Below are 25,755 nucleotides of genomic sequence, written 5' to 3'. Positions count from 1 at the left end.
CACTTGATCCTGGCTGGGCAGGTGGGTATTCTCATTCCCATTTTACAGATGAGGAAACTGAGACCCAGAAAGGTTCAGCAGCCTGTCCCATGTCACCCCTCCAGTAAGTGAAAGAAGGGGGAGCTTATAGGTTGTATGCTGTCCTGAGGTGGGGAGGGGAGAAGGAGGGCAGGAAAAGACAGGAAAAGGGGGCATTTACAGTACAGAAATCTGAGTCTGAAAATTTGGGAAAACTGATTATTTGACCCCAAAGGTTGGTTTTGAACAGTTCTGGAGGTGGACTCAGAAAATCAATGATCTTCTTAAAGGTACCTCCTGCTCTGGGTTCATGAGGACCAGAGATTAAGTGAATCTCTACCCCCCGATTTGGGCCTGGAGGGGCAGGAAGGGGTGACAGACTAGCCAAACAAAGAAGAGGATGGAGGTGGAGAAGAAGGTCAGGGCAGAGCCAGGTGACCTGGATCTGAAACGTACAGGATGCTAGCCCCAGAGCAAAGCCCCCAGGCTGGTTGGCTGCCTAAAGTCACAGGGCTGTTCCCATGATGGTGGAAACGGCTGCTGGTGCTTCTCCCTGGGTAAACAGTCCTGTCCCCCAAGTTCAGATACCGATTCCTTTGAGAGCTCTGGAGCTTAGGATCTGATGGGAGTGAGGATAGGGCTGATAAGGCCGATGCCTTAAGAATGTGGCCATCGTATAGCCACCTCTGGTTTTCTGATATCTCCAGCTTTCTAACATCCTGTCCCATCAACGTTCTGTGCACACTAAACTCGGACTCCTGGCCTTGAGCTCAGGTCACTGTGTTTGGGCCAGAAGGAGTTAGTGGGGATGCAGCCTTGACTAATGGCAAACAGAGTAGATAGGAGTCAGCTTCCATCATCCCAGGCTTGGCTCTGTTCTGACTGTGGGACAGGTTGGGTGGCCCACCTTACCTCAGTTCTACTGCTGGTAGAAGCAGTCCATGTACTTTTTGACAGGGTGAGGTGCTTACCCAATAATGTGAGCTGGCAATATCATGTGAGTTTCTTACCCAATGTATGGGTCAGGTCCTGGTACGAAACAGATGCCTCATTCCAGTGGAGCAACCAAGGAGAGTTTAATGGACTATATAGAAGGTCTGGGCAAGCCATCGAGGGACAGTGAAGTACCTGAGCAGGAAGAGGGAGCCTGAAGGAACCAGGAGAGAGGTGGAGAAAGGGCCCTTGGGTGGAGGGATGCAGCTCTGGCACTTTGACCTTCTCTCCCCTCTCCCTCGCTCCCGCTCATCCCCTGCCAGTCCCTCCTACTGGCTGGCTGAAGGCCAAAGCCATCTGGAGCCCTGAGCCAGGAGGCCTGGGGGATGCAGTCAGTAAAAGCTGGCTTCCAGGGACACGGAGCAGGCTGGGGAGTGGATCAGGAGGACATCAGCAGGTCGGAGAGGAGCACGGACTGCAGGGGTCATCCACGTGTTTTAGCTTGAACTTTGGGAGTCAGCAAGAATTCAAGAGAAGGACTGGAATGAATGTGTGCCTCTTAGGTCTTTGTTCCTGTGTACCTCTGTCTGGGTGGGGCAGAGGGTAAAGGTCACACATATCAGGGACCTATTGTGTGCCAGGCGCTGCAAATACAGATCAGCAAGGAACCCCAGGGCGGCCAGGGAGCAAGTGGTATCTTGCTGTCTCTGGGTCAGGGAGAAGGGTGCTGAGTGCCACGGGCACCCCAGAGAAACTGAGAGCCTTGAAGGGTCCAGGAGGAGTTTTCAGAAAGTGACCTCGGGAGGCCAGAGATGGGCAGGGAGGGTGGTCTCTGCCCTTGGGTCTCAATTGCTATTTTCATGGGTGTGAGGCCCTTTCTAATGGTCCCTTCTGTTAATCTGGGTTATCCCAAGGCGTGGAGCGGCCCCCTAAGGCTAAAGACACACTGAAGCTCTTGGCTCCCCGCTTTTCACCTGGCTGTATGTGCGGGGCTGAGGAGTGGGTCTGAGGAGCAGGCTCTGAGCCGGACCGCCTGGGTTCCTGGGCCACCCTGCCGCTTGCTACTGTGTGACCCAGGGAAGATACTTACATTCTCCAAATCCTACTTTCCTCATAGAGTTTGCTATTTTTACCATTATTAATAGCCTGTGGAGTTGGCTCTTCTCTGGCCGACGGGCTGGAGTTCTGGGTAGCAGCCAACTGTGGGTGTCCCCATAAGGCTGTGTTCCCTCTCTAGGCCACCCAGAGCCAGCACTGAGAGTCAGGAGATGGTATCCATGACCACTGATTGGCTGTGTGTTCTGAGGCGAATCGCTCCACCTCTCAGGGCTGAGGAGATAGGTTACATCAGGAGCCAGAAAACTACGGCCAAATCTGGCCCACCACCTATTTTTATAAAGAAAGTTTTATTGTAACACAGCCATGCTCATTCTTTTATGTATTGTCTGTGGCTGCTTGCGCGATACAGCAGCAGAACTAACTGAGCAGTGGTGAGAGAGACTGTCTAGCTCTCTAAGCCTGAAATATTTACTGCTGGGTCCTTTATAAAAAAGTGTGCTGCCCTGGGCCAGGGGGTCTCCACAGTGTCGCCTGCTTCAGCTGGGCCTCGGGCTTGGACGGCACGGAATCATTGCCTTTGGAGTGGGTGTGACCTGGGGCTTCTGGGAGGTGGGAGGGCGGCCTGGGCTGGTTGAGGGGGGCTTTTGAGGAGGCCTTGCTGGCCTCTGCCCACAAGGACTCCGTCATTGGGCGCTGTAGCGAGTCCCCGGAATAGACTGTCCCATGCCCGTCCTTTTGCAGACATCTTGCCCTACCCTCATCCACTGTCAACTGCTGTTGGTTGGAGGGAACGTTGGGTGGAAACTAAAAGACACACTGGCAGCCTCTGGCTGGAGTTGTACGCAGACCCCCAACGCCGGCCTCCTCTGTAACGGGCCCTGTTCTGAAGGACCATCCTTTCTTGTGTCCAGAGGCCTCTGAGCCTGGGTGCAGGAGGTCAGGCCTGGAAATCACGTCAGAGGCCAGGCGCAGGAGGCTGTGCTGAGCAGTGAGAGCCTGTAACAGCCCGATAACACCCTGGTGATTAGGCTCCTTCCAAAGTAAGGTTTTCTTTGGGCTGAGGGGAGGAGGGGGCTGTTCTCTGACTTGGTGGCTGGCACAGTCCTGGCAGCGAGGACCCCAGGGGCCTGGCCCTCCAGCGCCGCACAGACTCTGTGGTTCTTCTGTTTCTCGGGCTGGTTTCAGCAGACGCCCTAATTGTGGGCAGATGGTGGGTGTGTGCTCAGGTCATGTCCCTCCTGGGATGTCCACAGGGACAGTGCCAGGTTTGGAGGTGGCAGGAACGTCATCCATCCCTGATCCTGTCCCTGGAGAAGCCAAGGGTGCCCTTCTTCTTCTTCCTGTTTGATAGTGAGTTAGTTTCAGAGGCCTGGGGTGAGGGTTCGGGGGCGTTGGGGGTAGGGGGTAGGGTGGCCCAGGAAATCTGGGTCCTGGCTGTGCCTCCAGCCATTTCCCTGTCCAGGCTTCAGCGTCCTCACCTGCAAACTGACCTTTCTGGCACTTGCCCCCGCCCCTCCCCCACCTAGCCTTCCTCTCAGACTGTTCTGAACACCAAGTGGATAACGATGTCAGTCTCGGGAGGAATGCTAAGTGTGTCAGGCAAGGTGGGTGAGTGTGTCTTGGCACACAGGGACAGGGTGTGACTCACCCCGCACAGGCCTGTTGCTAAGCCAGCAAGCCTGTTTCTGGATTCTGGGTGCCGGGTGGAGCCAGTGTGAACCCGGGCACTGTACTGAGATGCAAGGGCAGGCTGGAGCTCTGGGCCCACAAAGAATCCAGACTCCAGCGATGCCTGGGGAGCCTAGAAGGACCTGGGGTCCAGGGTAGCTGGGCTGTAGAAGAAAAGAAGCAGCTGGTGGGGGGACACCAGTGATGGACGGGCGTCCTGGCTCTAGGAGGGAGGATTCTGTCATGGCTGTGTTCTGAGGCCCATTTCTGGAAAGCTTCTCAGCATGAGGCCCTGGTTAAAGGTTCCCTGGGGGCTCTCAGAGCTTCTCCAAGACGCTGGGAAGAGGGTGGGCATGAACAAGCAGGAGCCCTGGAGAAGTACCCTTTGCCTGCATGGCTGTCCTTTTGGGGCTGTCCCCATAGGCTCTGCTCTGGTGAGGCGGGTTTCCTGGAGGCTGGGTGGGGTCCACGCTGCACCCCTGTGGATTCAGGCTCAGTCCCTGTCCCCTCACCCCTTCCAGAGCCCCGGAGCTATGTCGAATCCGTGGTGCGGACAGCAGTGGCTGCGCCCCGGACTCAGGACCCCGAGCCCAAGAGCTTTAGCGCCCCGGCTACCCAGGCGTATGGCCACGAGACACCTCTGAGGAACGGGACTCTGGGAGGCTCCTTTGTCTCCCCGAGCCCCCTCTCCACCAGCAGCCCCATCCTCAGCGCTGACAGGTAAGTTGGGGGGAGGACCCAGGCCTGGGACAGCTCAGATGAGGCCTTTTGCATCTGCCTAGGGTTTGGACGGGCAGAAATCATACTCAGATTGCTGCCCCTGGGAAACCAACCCCTCAGGGTGCATTGGGCGAGTGTCCCCTGAGTGCCAAATCCCTGGGCAGACTACTAAGGTGAACCAGGTCCTTCCCCCAAGTTTAGAATCAAATGAGTCATCACTATGTTGTGAGTGCTTCCTGTATGCAGGCATCTTGCTAAATGCTTTCCATTTAATCCTCACAGCAATGCTCTCAGGTAAGTACTGTTATTATTCCCACTTCTCAGAAGAGGAAACTGAGGCACAGGGAGAGGAAGTAGCTTGTTCAAGGTCCTGCAGCTAAACAGTAGCAGAAATGGGATCCAGATCGAAGGGGTCTGGTTCCAGAGCCCACATCTCTGTCCTCCCCTGAGACCTGTGTTACAGCACCCACCTGTCACAGGGTGTCAGTCAGATGTGCCTGAAGCAGATGTGTAAGCGAGGCGCTCAGAGCTCAGAGCAAAAGGCTGTTATTTCTGGCTCGGGGTGTAGAGAGGGTCTCTGGGGGCTGGAAGTATTTGTGCTGAGGCCAGAAAGTTGAGCAGGGGTTGAAAAGTGAAGGAGGGTGGAGAGGGCCTTCTAGAAAGACAGCACAGCAAGGACAGAGCTGGGACTGCTTCTGTCCATCCCCTCCCATGTCCCCTCCCCCTCTCAGCCTGGGACCCCGTGGGACCCCGTGGGATCCCTGTCCAGCCTCTTCGTCACACTTCCCCAGGCAGGGGTGAGCCGAGTGTGCGTGTACCCGCACTGGCCCAGGGCAACGCGCGTGCTCCCAGGTCGGGGGTGGAGGACGAGGTGGGTGAACAGAAGCAGTTTTCTTCTAGAGTCTGAGAGTTCTGAAACCTTGAGCCACGCATGCACCCCCAGTCCACCTTGCCCCTCCTCAGCCTCTTGACGGCTCCATTTTTGAAAAGGTCTGGCTCTGGGCAGAAGCTACATTCATCTTTTAGAGAAAAGAAGATTTTCCTCGCCTGTCTAGCCACCCATGCTGCTGTTCAGGCAGTCCTGATATTAGGAAGTCTTCACTGTTTCTCACTCAAATTCCTCCTGCAGTAGGACTCAGGAAGCTAGCGTTTCTCCTCCAGGATTAATTATTTGGAACTTCATTTCTGTGTCCCTAGCACCTCCAAACCCTGGCTCAGCCTGACGTCCTCCCATTCCTCAGAACCCAGGTTATTCTATACTGAAGTGGTGTTCCACTCGGGCCCCTTCTGGAATGCGAGGTAGACTTTGTCCTGGCCTGGCCCTTGACCTCCTCCCTGCCCTTGGCTCTTGCCTGGCCCTCCCACCTCACATCACCCAGGGGACCTGAGCTTATCCGACCCAGCCCAGGGTGGGACCAGCCAGCTTCCAGACTCCGGCCTTCCAGTCTGCAGCTCCAGGCTTTGTCCCGTAGTCTTATGTAAGGACCCCCGCCCCGCCCCCAGCCCCAATGGCTCCTGGTCAGAGCCTGCCTGCTACCTCCCTATAGCTGCTGCTTATGCAAAGTCCCTGTCAACCTCTGTCTCTCCTTCCATGTTATCAAGGAATAGCAGTTTGGCTCTGGAAGGAATCAGGGTCACTTAACCAATCTCCCTCATTTTTCATGTGGGAAAACTTTAATATGCAGAATGCAGGTTTCCCAACTCAGAGGCCATTGTGTGGACGGCCACATGGTCTGGTACTTAACCTCACTGCAGAACCTTTGGTTGTGTCTATTCCCCCAGGTACAGTGCCCTCTGAACTGAATTTTATTAGTCTTAGAATTGAGAGCAGTGCCTGAGCTCATCTAATATAACCTCCCAATGGAGGAAATTTCCTTCACAGCATTCAGGTCAAGAGATTTGTTAGCCTCTGCTTAAATGCTCCTAATGATGAGAGTCTCATTACCATTTAGGCAGCCTGATCCATTAGTGGTCAGATCCAACGGCTGGAAAGCAGGCCTTATAATGAACTGAAATCTCCTTCTATGAGACTTCCTTGTCTTTGCTTTTTGGAGCTACCCAGGAATGAAAGCCAAATTACAGCACTCTCAATGTTTAAAGATGCCCATAGCACACCTGGGAACACTGAGTCAAGGTGGGGCTACTTCCAGTAGGAACAGGATCCAGGTGGCTTGACCCGCCTCTCCAGTGTTCAGTTTCTATGAAGCTGGAGAGGTCAATAGGACAGTCACCTTCAGTTTCAATAGGAGAGGTCTTCTTTGATGTGGTTGAGCAGTCAGGGTGGTGCTTGGGAATACATGGGCTTTGGAATCACAGCTGAGTTGAAATCCTGTTATTTTTATGAGCTGTGTGGTTGTGAGCCAATTGCTTAACCTCTCTGAGCCTCAGTTTCATCTTCTGATGGTTTTTAGGATGATGTATAAAAGCCCCTACTTTCCAACTTCCCATATGAGGGAAGCTTTTATTGTCGTTATTAATGGTTGAAGGGAAGGCTGAGGTTCACTGAAAGCCTGTCCTTCTTTAAATGCCATCTGCTGACATCTCGACCTGCCCCACCTCTCTCTAGCACTTCAGTAGGGAGTTTCCCATCCGGGGAGAGCAGTGACCAGGGCCCGCGGACACCCACCCAGCCTCTGCTGGATTCTGGCTTCCGCTCCGGCAGCCTGGGCCAGCCCAGCCCTTCGGCTCAGAGAAGCTACCAGAGCTCTTCTCCTCTCCCGACTGTGGGCAGCAGCTACAGCAGCCCCGACTACTCACTTCAGCAGTTCAGCTCCCCGGAAAGCCAGGCCCGGTCTCAGTTCAGCGTGGCCGGTGTCCACACAGTGCCCGGGAGCCCTCAGGCACGGCACAGGACAGTGGGCACCAACACTCCCCCTAGTCCTGGCTTTGGCCGCCGGGCTGTGAACCCCAGCATGGCTGCACCCAGCAGTCCCAGTATGAGCCACCGCCAAGTGATGGGTCCACCAGGAACTGGTTTCCATGGTAACATGGTCTCCAGCCCCCAGAGCAGTGCAGCGACCACTCCAGGAAGCCCGAGCCTAGGCCGGCACCCTGGGGCTCACCAGGTTTTAGGCCTCCACGGCAGTGTGGCCACCACTCCAGGGAGCCCCAGCCTGGGCCGACACCCTGGGGCCCACCAAGGCAACCTGGCCTCCAGTCTCCATGGCAATGCAATGGCTAGCCCAGGAAGCCCCGGCCTGGGCCGTCACCTGGGAGGGTCTGGATCTGTGGTTCCTGGCAGCCCCAGCTTAGACCGGCACGTGGCCTATGGTGGCTACTCCACGCCTGAGGATCGGAGACCCACGCTGTCCCGGCAGAGCAGCGCCTCGGGCTATCAGGCTCCTTCCACACCCTCCTTCCCGGTGTCTCCTGCCTACTACCCGGGCCTGAGCAGCCCCGCCGCCTCTCCCTCACCGGATTCAGCAGCCTTCCGACAGGGGAGCCCGACACCAGCCTTGCCAGAGAAGCGGAGGATGTCCATGGGAGACCGAGCAGGCAGCCTCCCCAACTATGCCACCATCAACGGGAAGGTGTCCTCCTCGCCTGTTGCCAGCGGCATGTCCAGTCCCAGTGGGGGCAGCAGCGTCTCCTTCTCCCACACTCTGCCTGACTTCTCCAAGTACTCCATGCCAGGTACGCCCTCCCTCCACGTCCATCTCTCCTGCTGGCAGATTAAGTCCACCAGTTAGGATATCTGTCCCAGTCTCTGTCCTGACATCTCCTTGGCAGACAATCTTGGGTGGATCACTGACTTCTGGGCCTCAGTTTCCTCATCTGTATAATGGGAGTTGGAGCGGTCCTCAAAGCAGATGTGCTGTGGTCATGATAGCTGAGGGGGCAGTGATGAGGATGTGGATGGTGTTGGCATTGCTGTTATGATTATCATCACCGTCACCATAGTCACTACCACTTGCTGTGCCACTTGGCAAAGTGGGTATTATTACTTCCATTTTACACGTGCACAAACTGAGGCTTGGAGAGGCTCAGTCATTTGTCCAGGGTCTCACAGTTAATAAATGGTTTCCCATCCAGACCCTTATCGCTCTAAAGCCTCTGCTCTTAAAGCATGATCCGAGTTGTCTTGTGTTTGCGTATCTCAAGGGTAACTGTGATTTAGCACAACCTTGAAAATGGGCCTTCCAAGCCTGGACCCCCGTCCCTTTTGTCAGCCCACAGCACTCTGCTTCTACCTGTCGATCCCCACTTAGCACACATCACTAATAATATGGCCAGATGCCATATGGGACAAGGCCGAGGTTTGGGCATTTTTACTGGAGTCTAGTTTCTACCAACCTGGCTTCCCTGAAGCTCATGCCGGTTTGCACACTGAATTCTTCTCTATCACCGGAACTGGGCACATTTTGCTTCCACGTAGAGGGCTCATTATCTGAACAAAAAGGTCAAGGCTTCAGCTGATCTGCAGCTTCTCAGCTAGACCTCAAACCTGACTGTGCAGAGTGGCCCTGGGGCCTGCGGCATTCGAGGAAGATTTAGAATATGGCAGGCAGCCTGGGATGGGCCCCAGCTGCCCAGATTCTCCGTGTGCCATTCCCAGGTCCTGCCCTGAGCCTGCCAAGCCAGGGGCACCTACAGTGATTCTGCACACCCCTGCTTCCTGCTGTCCACCAGAGACATCTGGTTCCCAGCCCCAGTTCTTGGAGGATGCAAAACTTCTAGTACTTGGGACATTTCCTGTTTCCCACCACCTTCCTTGCTTAAAATAGCCATGGGAGTCAACACAGGAAGGCACACAGGGCTGCAGCCGCCTCTGACAGCTCATTAGACAGACCTCAGCAGCCATGGGGCCTGGGGCTTCAGAGCAGAGAGAGAGGCAGCTTGCACAGTTGTATGGCCCAGCTGCCTAGCACAGAGGCCCTGCTCATTGCACAGCTGCCAGGGAAAGGAGCTGACCTAGGCCCCTTCTGTCCTCCAGAGACCGATCCCAGAAGTGGAGCAGAGTGTAAAGGACAATTTGAAATTGACTAAGCACTGGACACACAGCCCAACCCGTGTCTCTTGTCTGTGCCCTGAACAGCATAGACTCCCCTGCTCCAGACTCTCTCTGAAGAAAGGAAGCATGTAGAATTGGGTTACTCCTTTTTTTCCCTCTTCCCCCATCCTCCTTTTTGTTTCCCTTGGTGCCAAAAGATGAAGAGGTTGTAGAGTGAGAACCACATGTCCTAGTACCCAGGAAGATACAGTGTAGCTGGCACTGAACTGGCTGCTGTGTCTTCTTACCTGGGAAGGTTTTACAAAAGCCTTTCTATGGACCATCTGTGTGACTTGGGCAAGTCGCTCCCCTTCTCTGAACCTCACACTCTTCACATGCAAAGTTAAGTGGTTGGTTACGATGCTCCTCCAGAACCTACTGTTCTATGAAAGCATCCCTAGCCTGTGGAGGGTCTGGGGCCAGGGTGTCTGCCTGGGAAGTGGGTTATGTGACACACAGTAGATGGCCTCTTAATTCCAGGCCAACTCTTCCCCAGTTTGTCCCAGGCAGGGCAGGAGTGATCTTTTTGCTGCTCTGCATGAGGCTGAGCCCGTGCTTTCCATATGGGAAGCGAGGAGGGGGTTGGGGAGAAGTGACAGGAATGTATCTTTTTGCTGTCATCCTTGAGGTTGTTATGATAGAGCTGGGAAGTTGAGCCTGTTGGGAAAGAGACTGGAAGGCCAGGGGGTGTCTTAGCCTGAGGGAGAGAAGCTTCCAGAAGGGTTAGCCTGAATCTTCTAGAGGAGGGGAGGAGGAATGGAGTAGGGCTGGCTTGGTGAAAATGCTGTTCAGGCTCTTCGACAGGAGGGCAGCTCCGTGACCCACGATGGTTGGCAGGAGACGGGGAGAGGATGAGAAAGCAGCTTGAGGACCCTTCCAGCAATGTTCTGATGATATCTGAGGAGACTAACCTTCTGTGTTAGTTTCTTAAACAGCCATAACAAAGTCCCACAGACTCGGTGGCCTAAGGCAACAGGAATTTATTCTCTCACAGTAGCGGGGGCCAGAAGTCCGAAATCAAGGTGTTGGCAGGGTTGATTCCTTCTGGAGTCTCTGTGGGAGACTCTGCTCCAGGCCTTTCTATTAGTTTCTTGTGGCTGCTGGCGGTCTTGGGATCCCTTGGCTTGTAGACACATCTCCCCAGTCTCTGCCTCCATCTCCATCTTCATGTGATGCTCTCCCCATGTGTCTTCCTGTCCCCTTCCCTCTTCTGGTAAGGACACCGTTCATATTGGATTGGGGTCCATTCTAATCCAGCATGACCTCTTCTTAACTCAGTTACATCTGCAAAGACCCTATTTCAAGTAAGGTTCCGTTCACAGGTACTGGGGTTAGAGCTCCAACGTACCTTCCTGGAGGACACAATTCAACCCACAACCCTTTCTTTTCCTCTCCTTCTCTTTTAGACAACAGCCCTGAGACGCGGGCTAAAGTGAAGTTCGTCCAGGACACCTCCAAGTATTGGTACAAGCCTGAGATCTCCAGAGAGCAGGGTGAGTGCTGGGCGGCGCTGAACGCCCCAGGGTCCATCCGGTCACAGCTGGCTGCTGCCCACTGTGTCCTTTCTGGGCAAGGAACAGACTTACTCCTCTTTGCAGTAGGTGGTGGTCCCAGAGAGGGGCTGGGACCAAGCTTAGACAGTAAGAAGCACCTCCCCACTGTGAAGTGGCGCGGAACAGGAGCAATGGTTGTAGCTGCTCCTCCGAAGGCTCCTTAAAAACAGCAAAGTCTTGGTTTTCCAGGGCAAAATCAAAGGTTGGCAGAGATGATATGAAACTTTAACTCTTCATCTGCATGATGTGGGAGATTTTTGCACATTTTACAGAAAAAAACATAGTCGGGATTGTGGGGGTGGAGATGTGAGGCCTTGGCCCCTAAAGAAAGTGCTATGTGGCTGTCGCGCAGGGTGACTGCCACCCACGGGTCGGATCCAGACTGCCGCCTGTTTTCGTAAATACAGTTTTATTGGAACACAGCCGTATCTGTTTATGTGTGTCTGGGCTGCTTTCGGGCTGTGATGGCAGCACTGAGTAGTTGCAGCCGACACTGCCTGCCTAGCCTGCAAAGCCTGAAATACTGTCTGGCCCTTGACAGGAAACTTTGCTGACTCTAGTATAGGAGGACCCCTCAGAGTGTTTGCACTTGAACTTTAATCTCTACTCACCCGAGGGAATGAGATTCGTGGCCCGATGAGACTTAAGCAAAGCCAGTGCATCAATTTTTCATTTCCTCTTCTCTCCTCCTGATGCAGCCATCGCCCTCCTTAAGGACCAGGAGCCAGGGGCTTTCATCATCCGTGACAGCCACTCCTTCCGAGGAGCCTATGGGCTGGCCATGAAGGTGTCTTCGCCCCCTCCGACCATCATGCAGCAGAATAAAAAAGGTGACACCAGCTCCTCCAGCAGGGCCTCAGCCTAGGTGGCTCCTACGTTCTTGTTAGAGCCTGAGCTGCCGGAAGGGCTAGGGGAGGGGGCTGTCAGCTTCTAATTCTCTCTGAAGCCAGTCCCTGCCAATCAGACTCTTGAGAAGAGTGGGTCTTGGGCTTGGTGATGAGTGGTGTCAGAGAACAGGGAAGCAAGATTATTAGCACCCTGTGATTGAGTTTTCTCAAGGGCTGGGATAGCAGTGGTGGTCTCTCCACTCCAGGGCTCTGGCCATGCTACTGCTGTGACCCTCTCTCCATTAGAGCCCTGCACGCTGGAGAAGTCAGAAGTGGTGTGGGGAGGTGGTGGGAGGGTGCCACGAGGAGTGACCAATCTGCGTTTCTTTCTCTTCGTCCCAGGAGACATGACCCATGAGCTCGTGAGGCATTTCCTGATAGAGACGGGCCCCAGAGGAGTCAAGCTCAAGGGGTGTCCTAACGAGCCAAACTTCGGTGAGCTGTCCCCTCCTCTGCCTCCCAGTCTCAGGCCTGTCCCAGGTTCCCCGCCACAGCTTCTGCCCAGCACCCTTGTCACAGACGCAGCAGAGAAGTGAATACTGACTCCCTTCCTCTGCGCTGTGGCTCCTTCACTCTGCCAAACCCGTTCTGTATTTGTCCTCCCCGCGGAGACTTCTGTCATTCTCATTGGAGTCACAACTATAACATCTGCCTTTACCCACCACTTACTATGTGAAAGTCACATCCAGGTACCTTGTATCACTCCTGGTCTCAACCATCCTGCATGGTAGGTGTCGTCCCACTTTACACATGAGGAAACTGAGGTTCCTAGGAGTTAGACACACCCAAGGACACATAGCTAATATGTTGCTGAGCAGGGATTTGATCCTACCATCTGCTGACACTTCTGCCGCACACTCCTGAGAGCAGCCCTGGCAGCTGGAGGGACTTAGGAGAGACATCGGGAGTAACTTCCTATAAAGGAAAGTTATGCGGTAACTTTCTGTCTGCAAAAGTGAGCCTTTAGAATCTTCCCCCTTGAATCTTGCTAACAAAGAGGGAGTGGATTTTCAGCTTTGTGGGTGGGTTGAGGGAGAAGAAATAGAGAAGCTGAAGATTATAGACAGTCATGGGGGGTTGGGTGGGCTTCCTCTGTGCCCCTGGCTGGCTCTCAGTAATGCTGTGGCTGACGGGCTGTCTCCTCCCTGCAGGATCTCTGTCTGCCCTGGTCTACCAGCACTCCATCATCCCTTTGGCTCTGCCCTGCAAGCTGGTCATTCCAAACCGAGGTAGGAACCTGAGACTCCTTGCCCTCCAAGCCACACCCTTGTGCTGGCCTCCTTCTTGTCTTGGCCCAGCCAGCTGCTCCAGAACATGGGCCAAGGTTGGAAGAAATGGGTTATTTGGCCAAGCTGGGGAAACTCAAAACCACTCTCTTCTTTATTTTTTTCTAATAAAAAAGAAGGGAAAGTTCATTAAAAAGCTTAACTCTAGAAATATACTTAATTGACTTGCCAGATTGTTCTGGAAAATTCTCTGGAGGCTTTAAGAATTCGTACTTGCATCCTCAGAATTAAGCTTCACCTCAGGGGAGGCACTTGAAGCAGGAGACAGTCCTGGGGAGGCCCATGCCCAGAGGATGAGATGAGCGTCGGTGGGCAGGGCAGAGGGAAGGGGGAGGTGGGGCAAATGTAGGTCATGGGGCATCCAGGTGTGTGGGGGGTTCTGCGTGGAGAGGAGCAAGCACAATCGAGGGCTGTCTTAGAGGAAGAGGTGGCTGGGCTCCGCGTGGTGTGGGAAGGAAACAGGAAGCCTAAGGGGTCCCTGGAGCTTCTAGTCTGCATGGCAGAGAATGTTCCCTGGACAAGCGGATACTGAGCTGATGGTAGGAGCAAGCCCTCTTTTGATTGTGGGAAGTATGCATGGAACCCAAGAGCCTCAGGACATAGAAGGCGAGAATTTGAGTGAGACTCCGGGGCTGGACAAGGAGATTTTAGTTTCTCTTAAAGAGGTGTCCAGCTTTGGAGGATGGCAGATAGACACCCCAAACTCCTCCCAGCACGGGCTTCCATCACACAGCTCCAGGTCCACGGGGCCCACACGAGGGGAGGGGAATATGCCTGGCCCTGAACTTGAGGTCTAGGAACAGGGAAATGGGGTGCCATCTACCAGTGCTCTCTGTTCAAGAATAGGGTATTCAGAAGTGTGTCTGGGACTTGCTTTCAGTCTGTCTTGGAGCTCCTGGGGTTATGTCCACACATAAAACCTCCAATATTATTTGGCAGTTTCTATGTATCCAATTCAATTTGTTGAATTATTAATGATAATTGACCACTCTTATTAGTTTAAAAGTTCAAATACTATTTAAATAGCACTGTTAACTGCAGGATTTAGGCACTATTAAAATTACATTTCTAAGGAATTTACCAAAGTAATTCAACAATTATGAAACTGCTTGATCGTTTACACTGTACAAATCACTTGTTCTCAAAGTGTGGTCCCCAGACCAGCAGCATCAGCTCCCCTGGGAACTTGTTAAAATTGCGAATATTCTCAAGCCCCACCTAATCCGAACCTCTGGGGTGGGGCCCAGCAATCTGTGTTTTAACAAGCCTGCACACCAAAGTCTGAGAAACGCTGGTATAAACAACACTCAATTCTTATTAATATAGAAATTGTAGTTGTGCCGCGTTGTGGTTTAATGAATTAGGGCATTTATTGATCTGTACAAAGACACGTCAGTACAAAACAACTTGCCGCTTGAATGCTTGCTGTATGCCAGCCACTGCGCTGACACTGTACCTGGAACATCTCAAAAACCCAATGAAGCGGGTACTCTCACCATCACCTCCGTCTTGTAGATACTTGGTAAGTGCCTGGGTGGCCATATGAACCCCACCCTGTTGGACTCCAGAGCTCCCGACCAGTGCACTGAATACTTAATGACTGGATGTTTAAACTGGACACACGTGCCATCTGCCAGGGCCTGTTAGGAAAGGCAGTATCTGTTGCACAAAGTATTTGCAAAACTAGCCCGAGGCCCAGCCAAACTTGTGTTTCTTTCCAGCTCTGGAGTTTTAATTACCAGCTGAATTAAATGTTTGTTTCAGACCCCACAGATGAATCGAAGGATAGCTCGGGCCCTGCCAACTCAACCAGCGACCTGCTGAAGCAAGGGGCAGGTGAGTGGCCACCCCAGATGGGATCCCTGCCCAGGCCTTTCTTCCCCTCTGCCCCGTACCCTCCTGCAGGTGCGGGCTGGATGTCTTTCCCAGACCCAGATCTCCCTGGGCAGACCACATTTCTGTGTGCACATGCCTTGGCCTAAGACTGGCCTGAAATTCATCTGCTAGCTTCTCCCTTTAGGGAGTGGTGCCCACCCATTTCAACCCCCATGACTCCTTTTTGGGTGGGTTTCTTCCAGCCTGCAATGTGCTCTTCGTCAACTCTGTGGACATGGAGTCCCTCACTGGGCCACAGGCCATCTCCAAAGCCACTTCTGAGACACTGGCTGCTGACCCCACACCAGCAGCCACCATCGTTCACTTCAAAGTTTCTGCCCAGGGAATTACACTGACCGACAACCAGAGAAAGTAAGACTCTTCTGCTTGCTTCGGTGTTCCTGTGACCCATCTGCCCATCCACGTACGCACCCACTTACCAACTGATTCATTCACTGCATCCATCTATCCATCCACCCACCTATCCACTCACCCACTTGCTCACGCACTCACCAATTGATCCATCCATTCCTGCATCTATTCATCCCCCATTTATCCTCTCCCACTTATTTATTCCTTCACTCATTTATGTCACCCCCTATCTATCCATCCATCCATCCATCCTTCCTTCCTTCTACAAATACGCCTGAATAGGTTAGACAGCTGTAAATGCATCTGATAAAAGCACCTGCTCTCTAGAGTGGAGCCCCTTGTCTCATGCTCTCTCCCCAGCCCCTTTTCTTCCTCCTCCAGTGTCTCCCCCATTTCTCATTCCTCAGTGCCAGTTTCTTCCTTCTTTTCCTAGCCTCTAGCATTTGGGATATGTTTCTATGACACGTCCCTCTGTCCCTATGTGTTGCTTTATGTCCCCAATGTGAGCAGCCCCGGCCATCATGCTCATAAGGGAGAGGCTGTGTCAACCTGTGACAGCCACAGATGGAGGGTGGGGAGAGCAGTCACTTCAGCGCTTAACTCTCTGTTTCTCTGATGTGTGCGCCACAGACTCTTCTTCAGACGACACTACCCCCTCAACACCGTCACCTTCTGTGACCTGGATCCGCAGGAGAGAAAGTAAGTCTCTTGTAGACACCTGCCCTCCCAGCCATCACTAGAACACTGGAGTCTGTGTGTGTGCACTCATGTACGTGTGTGCATATGCACGTGTGCTTGTGTGTGCATACATGTGTGCACATGCGTGTGTGCATTATTGGATCAATTTGAAGATCTACCTGTGTCTTTGGGACTGTGAGTCACTGTGCAGGGCATCTTTTTGAGTTTTTCTATCACAAATTTGAAGCGCCTCCCAGGGATCATGCGCCTGCTTCCACCCCATCTGCTGTGTCACTGAGCCCAAATCTGATTCTCCCTCCACGTTGGGGAAGGCTCCTTGTGCGGCAGGCCGCCGTGTTCTCTTCACTATGAATGCCCTGCTACGTGATCTTTGGAGGCTCCCTTCCCCGGAACAGGGGCTCTGCCTTCCCAGGGGGCCTGGGCCTGCCCAGGGCTGGGCTCTAAGGGAGAAGGCGGGGTGGTTCACACTGTGCTGTCTTTCTTTCTGCAGGTGGATGAAGACGGAGGGAGGTGCCCCTGCTAAGTAAGTGTGCTTGTCCCCTGCCCCACTGGCTGCTCTTTGTGCCCCTTGCTTGGTGGTGGGGTAGGGTGGTGGTGGGGTAGGGTGGTGGTGGGGGTGGTGCGGGAGCAGGTTTAGAATCCAGGACCAGGGGTAGGCAAAGGGCAGCAAGGGTCACTCAGCTTTGGAGAAAAACTTGACAAAGGCCCAGACTCCAGTCTTGTCCCCTGCCCTCTCCCAGGACCAGACCATCAGGGGTTTGAGGAAGTGAACAGAAATCGTTGCGTTTTACTGAAGGTGATGGCAGTGGGGCAGGGGTTGTTTAAATGCTCTTTCCTGCAGTCCTGGCTCCCTGGGTTCCCTTTCTTGCTCTCTTGACGTGGATGGGCTAGATCTCCTCTTCAGACTGAGGGAGTCTGGAAGGTCTGAATTCCAGGGATGGCCCTGGGGCCCTCTGGTCCATTTTTCCATCCATTCAGCAATTCATAAATGCCTCCAGGGAACTCAGCCCTAAGGAATCAGACCAACCAGGAGGCTGACTCTGCCCCCAGGAGGTCTGACATTGGCACAGTGAATAAGATAAATGTATAAACAGCAGTGGTTTTCAAACGGTGTTCCAAGGAGCCCTAGGGTCCTCAGGTTGCCACTGAGCTGTTACGCAGGGAGGAAAACCCGGCTATGATTTGTAATTATTTATAAGGATGAATCAGGATTTTCTCAGTTAAACCAAAACATAGTATAGGAATAACCTGGGTAATGAAGCTGATATAAGGCTGTCACTGCGATCTATAATTCCACCTTTTACTTTGGTTCATCCAAACAGCCCCATTTTTTCTCACTGATGGACCCTGTAATAGGTAATGGTTATGCTGTTGAATTGACACATTTATAGCCATAAGGACTGCTGTCAGCTTTATATATCCAGACTTCATATAAGATTGGCTTTAGAAAAAGAAAACTTCTGCTGTGTAAAAAACAAATAAATAAATAAAACCACTGCTGAATGAGATATGTCAGGAGGGTACAGCTCACATCTGTGGTGTCGCAAAGGAGAGCGCTTCCAGGCAGGGAGAGAGTTGGGAGAGTTTGGGAAAAGAACCTATATTTAAAAATAGGTCTTAAAAACAGGTCGAAATGGGTGTGGGGGTAGGAGCGAGCTGATTTCTTGGGGACAGGGAGGTGGGACCACAGACTGAAAGCTCCCTGAGGGCAGGACTGTGTCTGCTGTGTGGGAGGGGCTGATAAATATTTAATGAAGAAATGAGAGGGTGGAGGCAGGGAGGAGGAGAGCGAGGAGGAGCCCCAGTGAGGTTACCGTGGTCAAGGTGAATGGAACTGACCAATCTCAGCACAACGAATGCTCCCTCTGGGGGTGTCCAGAGGGGCTTGTGGGATGGGGGCCCTTGCCTGGCCCCAGGTCACATAATGAGTTAGCAGCCCCACCGAAAGGAGGCCCCAGCATCCAGTCCTCTCAAAGCTTGCTTCTTTCATGCCTCAGCTCTTCCTGGGCTCACGGGGTCATTAGGGTCTCCGAGTCCCCCGCCGGAAGGCCAGAGCTCCCTGCGGGAAGGAGCTTGTCCTTAGTCACCACCAGGCCCTGGGAGGGGGAGATGGGCCAGGGAAGGAAGCGGGCTGGCCCCAGGCCTGGAAATCCCTCTCCTCATTTGGGAGCAGGTTGGGTGTTGAGCCGGCTGATGACTCGCCCTGGCAGACGTCCGGGAGAGATCAGGGCTGGACTGTGGTGAGGCAAGCGAGATGCCTCAGGCCCCCGATTTAAGGGGGTGCTTGTTCGTGCTCCTCTCTGCCCTTGAGGACTGAGGTTTCTCACCTGCATCCGCTCCCCCAAGCAGAGGAAGGACTTGGGCTATTGTGAGTCGGCCCTGGGACCATGGAGCTGAAATAAACATCAGGGGAGGGTAGGTGGGCAGTGTTCAGCCTGAGAGGTTGGCCAGCTCTCCATCCTGACAGAACCTGGCACCGGCACCAGGGTGGGTGCTCTGTCATGTGGGCAGCTTGGAGCCACTCCCTCTCTCCGCCCTTATCTCCCTCCATGGCACAAAGGAGCCTGGAGAGGGGGCTCTGAGGAGTGGTCCACAGGCCTAGGCTTCCCTACTTGGGTAGACCCTTACCCCAGGCCTCTGGCTTCATTGTTCCCAGCCCCTGAAACATAGTTGGGGATAGCAAAGCCGAGGGGAGCCCACTGTGTGTGTGTGTGTGTGTGTGTGTGTGCACATGCGTGTGTGTGTGTGTGCACATTCATGTGTGTGTACATGAGTGCACAGGGTGACAAGCCAGACAAAACTTTGCTAATTTTAGCTGTTGAGGTCCAGTCCTGGGAGAGGGGTTTCCATTGGAATCTCCAGCTGTCGTGATTTCCCCATCTAGCTCTAATTAGCAACGTGCTGGCTGGGAGGGGACCTGAGCTCACATTCTGTTCTCCCCGCTCATATTTTTAACTCTGTTTTGCACAGAGAGAATGCTAGGTCACTCCAGTCCTGGTGTGGGGAGTGGGGGTTGGGGGAGCAGGTGTGGGGTCCCATCCCGCTCCCGTTCTTTTGAGCCCAGGAGAAATGTGTGCCTATGTGGTGGGGGATGGTGGTTCCTTGTCCTTGGGTCTCCTTGACCTTCTGTGGTGTCTGAAGAGGCAGGGGACATTTAATTCATTTGTTTGTGTTGTGTGTGAGAACAGTCGGGTAAGGGTGGGGCTGGGACAGGCGGAGAGAAGCTGGTCTAGGAATGTTCCATTTTATTTTTGGTCTCATCCCCACCTCTCACTGTGCAGTCTTGTCATTCACCTCCAGCACCTCCTCCCTCTGCCCCTCCCAAAGGGGAATTTCTGCTGACCCTGAACAAGTGACACTGTCATCTCCAGGCGTGGAGGAGATAGGGTTCTTTCCTGTGCTCCACTGTCAATACCCAGAGCACAGTGGGGTGGGGCAGGATGGGGGAGAGAGATCAGCTGGAAGACGAGCTTGCTCTCCTGGGCAGCTCTCCAAGGCTTGGGGTTCCTCGTGCTCCCTCCTCACACCTGTCACCCCTCTCCTGCCCCTGCAGGCTCTTCGGCTTTGTGGCCCGGAAACAGGGCAGCACCACGGACAACGCCTGCCACCTCTTTGCCGAGCTCGACCCCAACCAGCCGGCCTCTGCCATCGTCAACTTTGTCTCCAAGGTCATGCTGAGTGCAGGCCAGAAGAGATGAACTCCCACCCCTTGCCCCGGGGCCAGGGCAGTGGGGGTGGGGTGTGTGGGGAGGGGACCCATGAATCCTGACCATCCTTGAATCCAGAAGGAGGACTTTGGGCCAATTTTGGAGAAGGAGAGAAGAAAGTGTAACGTGGGGAGAGGGAAGTGAATTGAGTGGGAAGGGGGAGAGAGAAAGAAAGAAAGAAAAAGATGGAGGAGGAGAACTCGGATTCCCCCAGGTAGATGGATACTGTGAAACCCCCCAGAGCCTCCAAAACTAAGCAGATCCACCTAACTTCCCCTCCACCCTCTGAGAGGACGGAGCTGCTCAAGGGAGACAGAGCCAGCTTCCTTGGGGACCCACATTTTGGGGAGAAATGGAAAAGCTCTTTCTCCCTAACCCAACTGCTTTGCAAGAAGAAATCATGTCAAGAGAATCTTTTTCTGGCCACCTTTAGGGTAGATCACCAAACCAAAAAAAAGGCAGCATGGGACATCCAGTGGCAGAACTTTTGCTTTTGAAATTATCTCAGACCCGAGGCACTTAAGGTCTCTTTGCTCTGCCTCTGATGTACAGTTTGTGTATATATGGCCACACCCACGTCCTCACACACTGATCTGTTTGCCTCTCACCTAGAGTTATAAACAGGTGTGCTTGTCCATGTCCCCTGTGTTTGTACACACATGTATCCTGTCCAAAGAAGGTAGAGTTGGGGAGACAGGGCAGCTGTGGGGGCACAAGCCCTCTTCCCCAGGAGCACGCAGGATGATGGGTAATGGACTCTCTCTCAGTCTCTGCACCTGCTCTAAAGACCTTGGGTGCTACCAGCCCCACCTCTTCACAGAGACCCCGACAGGAGTGGGGCTGGCCATGTTGCAACGTTAGCCTTGATCTGCCTCCACCAGGAGGCTGGAGCATTGGTTTGAGGAGATGCGGACATGTGTGTCCGTAGCCTTGGGGAAAGGATCCCTCAGGAAATGTGGCTGTTGAGCTCCAGGCACCTTCCCCAAGGCGTGCGGTCCAGCATCGGGGTGGGCAGCTTCCAGCCCTCAGCCCTTCCTTGGGTTTTGTGCCCCAGATCCGCCTTTCTCAGACTGGCTTACGTGCATGATGCCTTTTGGGGTGCTGGGGGTTGAACCTTCCTGCTCTGCCCTGCCCTGTCTTGTCCTGAAGGGTCCCTGCGTTGGGGGCTCATCCTGGGAAACTGCTTCCAGAAGCCCTGCTCTGCGAGGCCACAGGAGACGCCCACAGTTCTCGTGCTCCCTCTGCAAGGCTTTGGGGTCTGACTTTTGCTGGGCTGCCCGGGGGAGCTGGGCAGAGCTTTGGGGGCTGCTGCCTGTATACCACATGGCCTGCGTACGATACCAAAGCCTTGTTCTCCCCGCTTCTGCCTTGGGTTCCCCGCAGAGCCCAGCTGCCGCAGAGCAGAGGGCAAAAGGCTCACATTTAGGCCAAGGGGCCAAGAGTCCAACTGGGCTATTGGGAACCCCCTGACCACCACCCAAGGTCTCTAAGCCAGATGGAACATCCACCAGGTCTCCATCCTTAAGTAGCTCTTAAGCCTCTGGGCTCTCTAGAGAGAGGCATTGTACTGATATATAAATATATATAATATATATGTGAGACATACTGACAGAATCTGTAAGCTAATAAAATATAAGAAAAGGTTAAAAAAAAGAATAGGTAAATTGACAAGAAGTATTTATTATTTTCCCGTACTGCGTTATGGCCTCCCTGGCATAAACCAACCCCTATCCCTCTCTGTACAGATAAGTGAAACCTGAACTGTAGGGGCCTTTATCCTTGGAGCAATCGGGGTTCTCCTTGCCCTGGCCTTGGCCGTCCCTAGACTCTGTCTGGGGCTCAGTGGGCAGAGGGTGCAGGTGTTCCATCCCCTTTAGCTTTGGCCAGCCAGGGCCCTGCCATCAGCTCCCAGCGATGAGAGGGGAGCTGCCCTGGTAGGTGTGAGAGCCTGCAGGGGACATGGGTGTGCGTGGTGGGCGTGGGTGATGTGTGCATCTTGTATTATTTTCCTTCCAAGAAGCTGTGTCTGTGCGGACATTCTGTTTCAGGGAGTTGGAAAGGAGAGCGTCTGAGGAAGGCTGGGAGCAGCACCCCACCCTGTGCTTCCCAGAGGTTGAAGCCTTGTTCTTGGTGACTGAGATTCCTTCAAAGTGCTCTTCCTTCTGAGGCCTTGACTACCCTGATTTCCCCTCTCTCATTCCCTCCCCACCCCCAGCCCACCTCTCTTCCCAGACAGAAGAGAATATTTGCACCTAGTTCCTTTGTAAATATCTTAATCTCCCACTGGACAGTCTGGGGACTCTCTCCTCCTGGTCTGGATGGCCAGGTGGAGCTTCGGACCCTTTGTGCAAATCTGGGTTCAGCCTTTGACATGTGCTTTCCCACTGCCCACCAGCAGCCCACCTCTCAGGCATGGCCAGCCCACCCCACTCAGACCTGACCATGCGTGTCTCTGGGAAGGACCCAGGAGATGCTGGGAAGCTGATCAACTCATTCCCCAGCATCCTTCTGGAAGGAGTCAGTTTCCTAGAGCTCGGCCTGTCCAGAGGAATGATGGGGAAGGGTACCCCAGTCTCCATCATGGCTCCGTCTCTGGGTCAGACATTGCTTGGAAGACACCGTAGTCCCCCCGTGTCTTACAGGTTAGGCCTGTGCACCCTGCACACGTGCACACACACACACGCACACACACACACACAAACATCACAGCACTGCGGTATATTCTTGCCAAAGATTTCCTTTCAAAGAAAGCACTTTTAATTATTGTTATTATTGTATGAATGTCTATCCTCTTTTCTCCCCACCATTTGTGCTGTCGTTTATTGTTGAATCTGTTTGTCAGCCAGGAGAGTGCAGTCTGGTTGTGAAAATGGGCTGGGGAGTGGGGGACAGGAAAGGGTCTGGGAGGACTTGCAAGAAGGAGCCTGGGAGGCAAGGTCAGCTTGTGATGCAGTGACATGGAGCGCAGGCAGCCTCAGGCCCAGCCCCGGGCCCAGGCTGCCTCTCACTGTGCAGCCAGGCCTGGAGGCAGCCAGAGCCTTGTAACCGGCCTGTTTGGTGCCTGGAAGGCAGGGGTCAGGGGAGTGACACCCCTCCCATTCAGGGAGGGAGGCCCAGTGAGGTCTGCATGGCCCTTCCCAGATGGAGTCAGAGGGGAAGACAGGGCATGGGAACAGTGGAGAGGTGACCCCAGAGGGGAAATGGGGAGGAAGTGAGCATTTGATCCAGCTCCAGGGGTGAGTGGAACGCCCCTGCCCGGCCATTGCGGTCTTCTGTCCCCCTCATTCAGCCGGGTGTCCAGGGACAGACGTATCGCGGAAAGGCCCTGTGACCCAGGTCCTCACTGGAGTCTGTCCCACAGCAACTCCAAAAGCTCCAGGACTGCCAGGATCCCTTCTCCCCTCGCAGGGTTTTTAGGGATCCTTGGGTGTGTCAGCGACTGGCAGGATAAGGGAGGGGGTACCTGATGGCCTTGTGGCCGTAGGAGGGAGCAGGTGGGACAGGTGTGATCCTCAGTAAAGGGGCTTCCAGGAGGGAGACGAGGAGGGCACTCTGCCTGACTCGGATGGGCCCAGCAGAGGCTGGGCAGGCTCCTTCCGCCACCCGGGCACTGTGGATGGTCTGTCAGTGGAGCAGCATCCATGCCCTCCCTTCCCCTAACGTCCGTCCACCAGCCCTGGCTCCTGGCTCTTCTCCCCTTTGGTCTTTCCCAGCTTCAGGATCTGGGGGGATTGAGGGGGCCAATGCCCTTCCCAAGGGCTGCTGCCTCCTGCCCCTACATCTCTCCACCCTCAGGTTCCTTGGAGAGGCTGAGGACAGAGTCCCTGGGCCACCCTTCACCCAGGTCCAGGTCCCGCAATCCCGAGACTGGAGTCCCCTGGCCAGTGGTAACACAGGATGTGTGCGCGCGTGTGTGCAAGTGTGGGTGTGTGTGTGCGTATTTTTGCTTGTCTCTTTAGGGAACTTAGGAGTTGGGTTGGAGGTGGTGGGCGATGGGACGTCAAGTTCACTATCGCCCAGCGGTGAAAGGAATCAGGAGGTGAGGCCTGTAGGGCCCCCGATTTGGGGGATCTCAGTGTTGGCGAAGGTGGGACTCCTCTGCCCTCAGATGTCTGAAATGTTGGAAGATCTCTGTTTCTTTCCCACACCTGGGCTCTTCCCAGCAATGAGGTGACTGTAGAGTAGCCCACTTTTGTTTCTAATCAGTGTTCAACAGGTTGAGACTCTCCTGTGTGTCCACGTGTGGTTCGTGTGTGAGAGAGCACATCTATGCGTGCATGCTGTTTCCCCATTTCTCTCCTCTCCAACATGTCATTCAGAAAAAATGTAAGAAATTCCTCACCCCCACTCTCTCCTGCCTCCCAGGCCCTCTGCAGGAAAAACAGAATAACCCAGCATCTTCCCGATCCCCTGGCTGTGTGTTTATATAGATGGAAATATACTTTCTATTTTGTATCATCGTGCCTATAACCTCTGTCACCTTGTATAAACCTTGATGTATGCTACTTATCCTGGACATGAATGTATTGTACACTGATGCTCCCATTCCTGTACAGCTGCTTTGTTTCTTTGCAATCCATTGTATGGCTTTATAAATGATAAAGTGAAAGAAAAATCTGGACTGTTATCTAGCTGTGTTGTTTGGGAAGGGGCTCTGTCAGTGGGCAAAGGAGACCTCACCCAGGCTCCGGATATGTGGTGGGCTTCAGGGATGCCTCTGGTGGACGACTCACCCCAAGTCCTCCCCAGTGGTTTCCCCATCATCCAGGTCTTGTGTCTGATTATGATGGGTTTTTCAGATTCTTTTAGCTAGAAGAGAAACTCAACTCAAAATGGTTTATGGGGGGGGGGGAAGGAACTTAGTGACACATGTGACCAAGAAGTCCAAGCAGAGCTGGCTCTAGGGGCCCAAGTGGTAGGGATTTGTCTCTGCTATTTGGTTCTGAGTTGGTTTAATTCTTAGGCAAGCTCTATCCTGAGGGTGGTGCCACTGGATCCTCCAGAACACGCCACTAGAGGCTCTGGGCTGTCATCCTACCAGTAAGATGAGAGCTCTTTTTCTCCCACTGTTTTCAACAAAGACCTGGGGCAAATGCTCATTGGCTCTGAGAGACTGCTTGGGCTGTATGACTAATTCTGAAGCAACTGCCCTAGCTGGATCTGGGTCACGTGACTACCTCTGGAGCCTTCTGAATCATGGGGACTGAGAATGGGGCAGTGGCTGGTCCCTGAAGGGGTGAGGTTTACCAGAGGACAGGGAATTCGAGGCTGCCAGGAAAAACCCATGGCGGCCAGCAGACGGCATGTGTGTAGCTCACTTGGACACCAGGCCCAATGGTCCTGGGTGAATTCTTTGCAGTTCTGGAAGTTTGAGGTGAGGCACACCTAACACAGTGCAGCGTCCCTCGGGAGATCTCAACTACTCATGACACAGCTGCAGTTCCCCAGTTGATTTGAGCTCGGATGAGCTGATTTGGGTGAACGTATGCCGAGACCCCCATTCAGCCAGCACAGCAAGTATCAAGGACAGCCTTCTCAATGTTTGGTATTGTGAGTGAAAAGTGTTACTTGCCATATCAGTAAATAAAGGATGTTGCAGCCATCAAGCCACGAGAGCCACCTGATGGTGAGCCCTGAGAGCACTCAGGATGGGGACAAATGGACTGCTCGATGCCAAGCCCTTAGCCACTGCAGCCACCCACATCAGTGCACCCAGAGTGGACTCAGGATGGAAGAGGACAGGACACTGGCCCCGGATAGATAAGGTGCACACCAAAGGAATGATTTCAGTGAGCCCTGACTCCTGCATCTTTCTATACATAGTAAAGCCTTAAATCCCTTAACCTGAGATAATCCGAACTTGGTATTTCTTTAATTAACAGTAAGTTTTTGATGTTCTGACTACCTGGTCTTTGTTGCAAAAACTCCTATACATCCTGGCTCTTCCCCTACTTTTTCAGCGCAGCCCCTTAGAGTAATCGGACAGGC

At 53.6% G+C, this 25,755-nt stretch overlaps 1 protein-coding gene across 14 annotated transcripts in view; it reads left to right on the top strand.

Moving 5' to 3' along the window:
• Positions 1–24,388, top strand: part of TNS1 (tensin 1) — a 174,673-nt gene extending 150,285 nt beyond the window's left edge. For all 14 annotated transcript variants that reach the window (XM_064485161.1, XM_031452142.2, XM_064485155.1 and 11 more), the window contains 11 exons: positions 4,200–4,398; positions 6,965–8,031; positions 10,795–10,881; positions 11,640–11,771; positions 12,171–12,263; positions 12,980–13,057; positions 14,879–14,950; positions 15,193–15,361; positions 15,992–16,060; positions 16,551–16,583; positions 19,614–24,388. In XM_064485161.1, the coding sequence (XP_064341231.1) occupies positions 4,200–4,398; positions 6,965–8,031; positions 10,795–10,881; positions 11,640–11,771; positions 12,171–12,263; positions 12,980–13,057; positions 14,879–14,950; positions 15,193–15,361; positions 15,992–16,060; positions 16,551–16,583; positions 19,614–19,758 (2,144 nt within the window). In that variant the 3' untranslated portion in view covers positions 19,759–24,388. The remainder of the gene's footprint in view (positions 1–4,199; positions 4,399–6,964; positions 8,032–10,794; positions 10,882–11,639; positions 11,772–12,170; positions 12,264–12,979; positions 13,058–14,878; positions 14,951–15,192; positions 15,362–15,991; positions 16,061–16,550; positions 16,584–19,613) is intronic.
• The last annotated feature ends 1,367 nt before the right edge of the window (positions 24,389–25,755 follow it).

This window comes from Camelus dromedarius, chromosome 4 (assembly GCF_036321535.1).
Source record: "Camelus dromedarius isolate mCamDro1 chromosome 4, mCamDro1.pat, whole genome shotgun sequence".
NCBI classification, from domain to species: domain Eukaryota; kingdom Metazoa; phylum Chordata; class Mammalia; order Artiodactyla; family Camelidae; genus Camelus; species Camelus dromedarius.
This window is presented reverse-complemented; position numbering and strand designations above follow the sequence as displayed.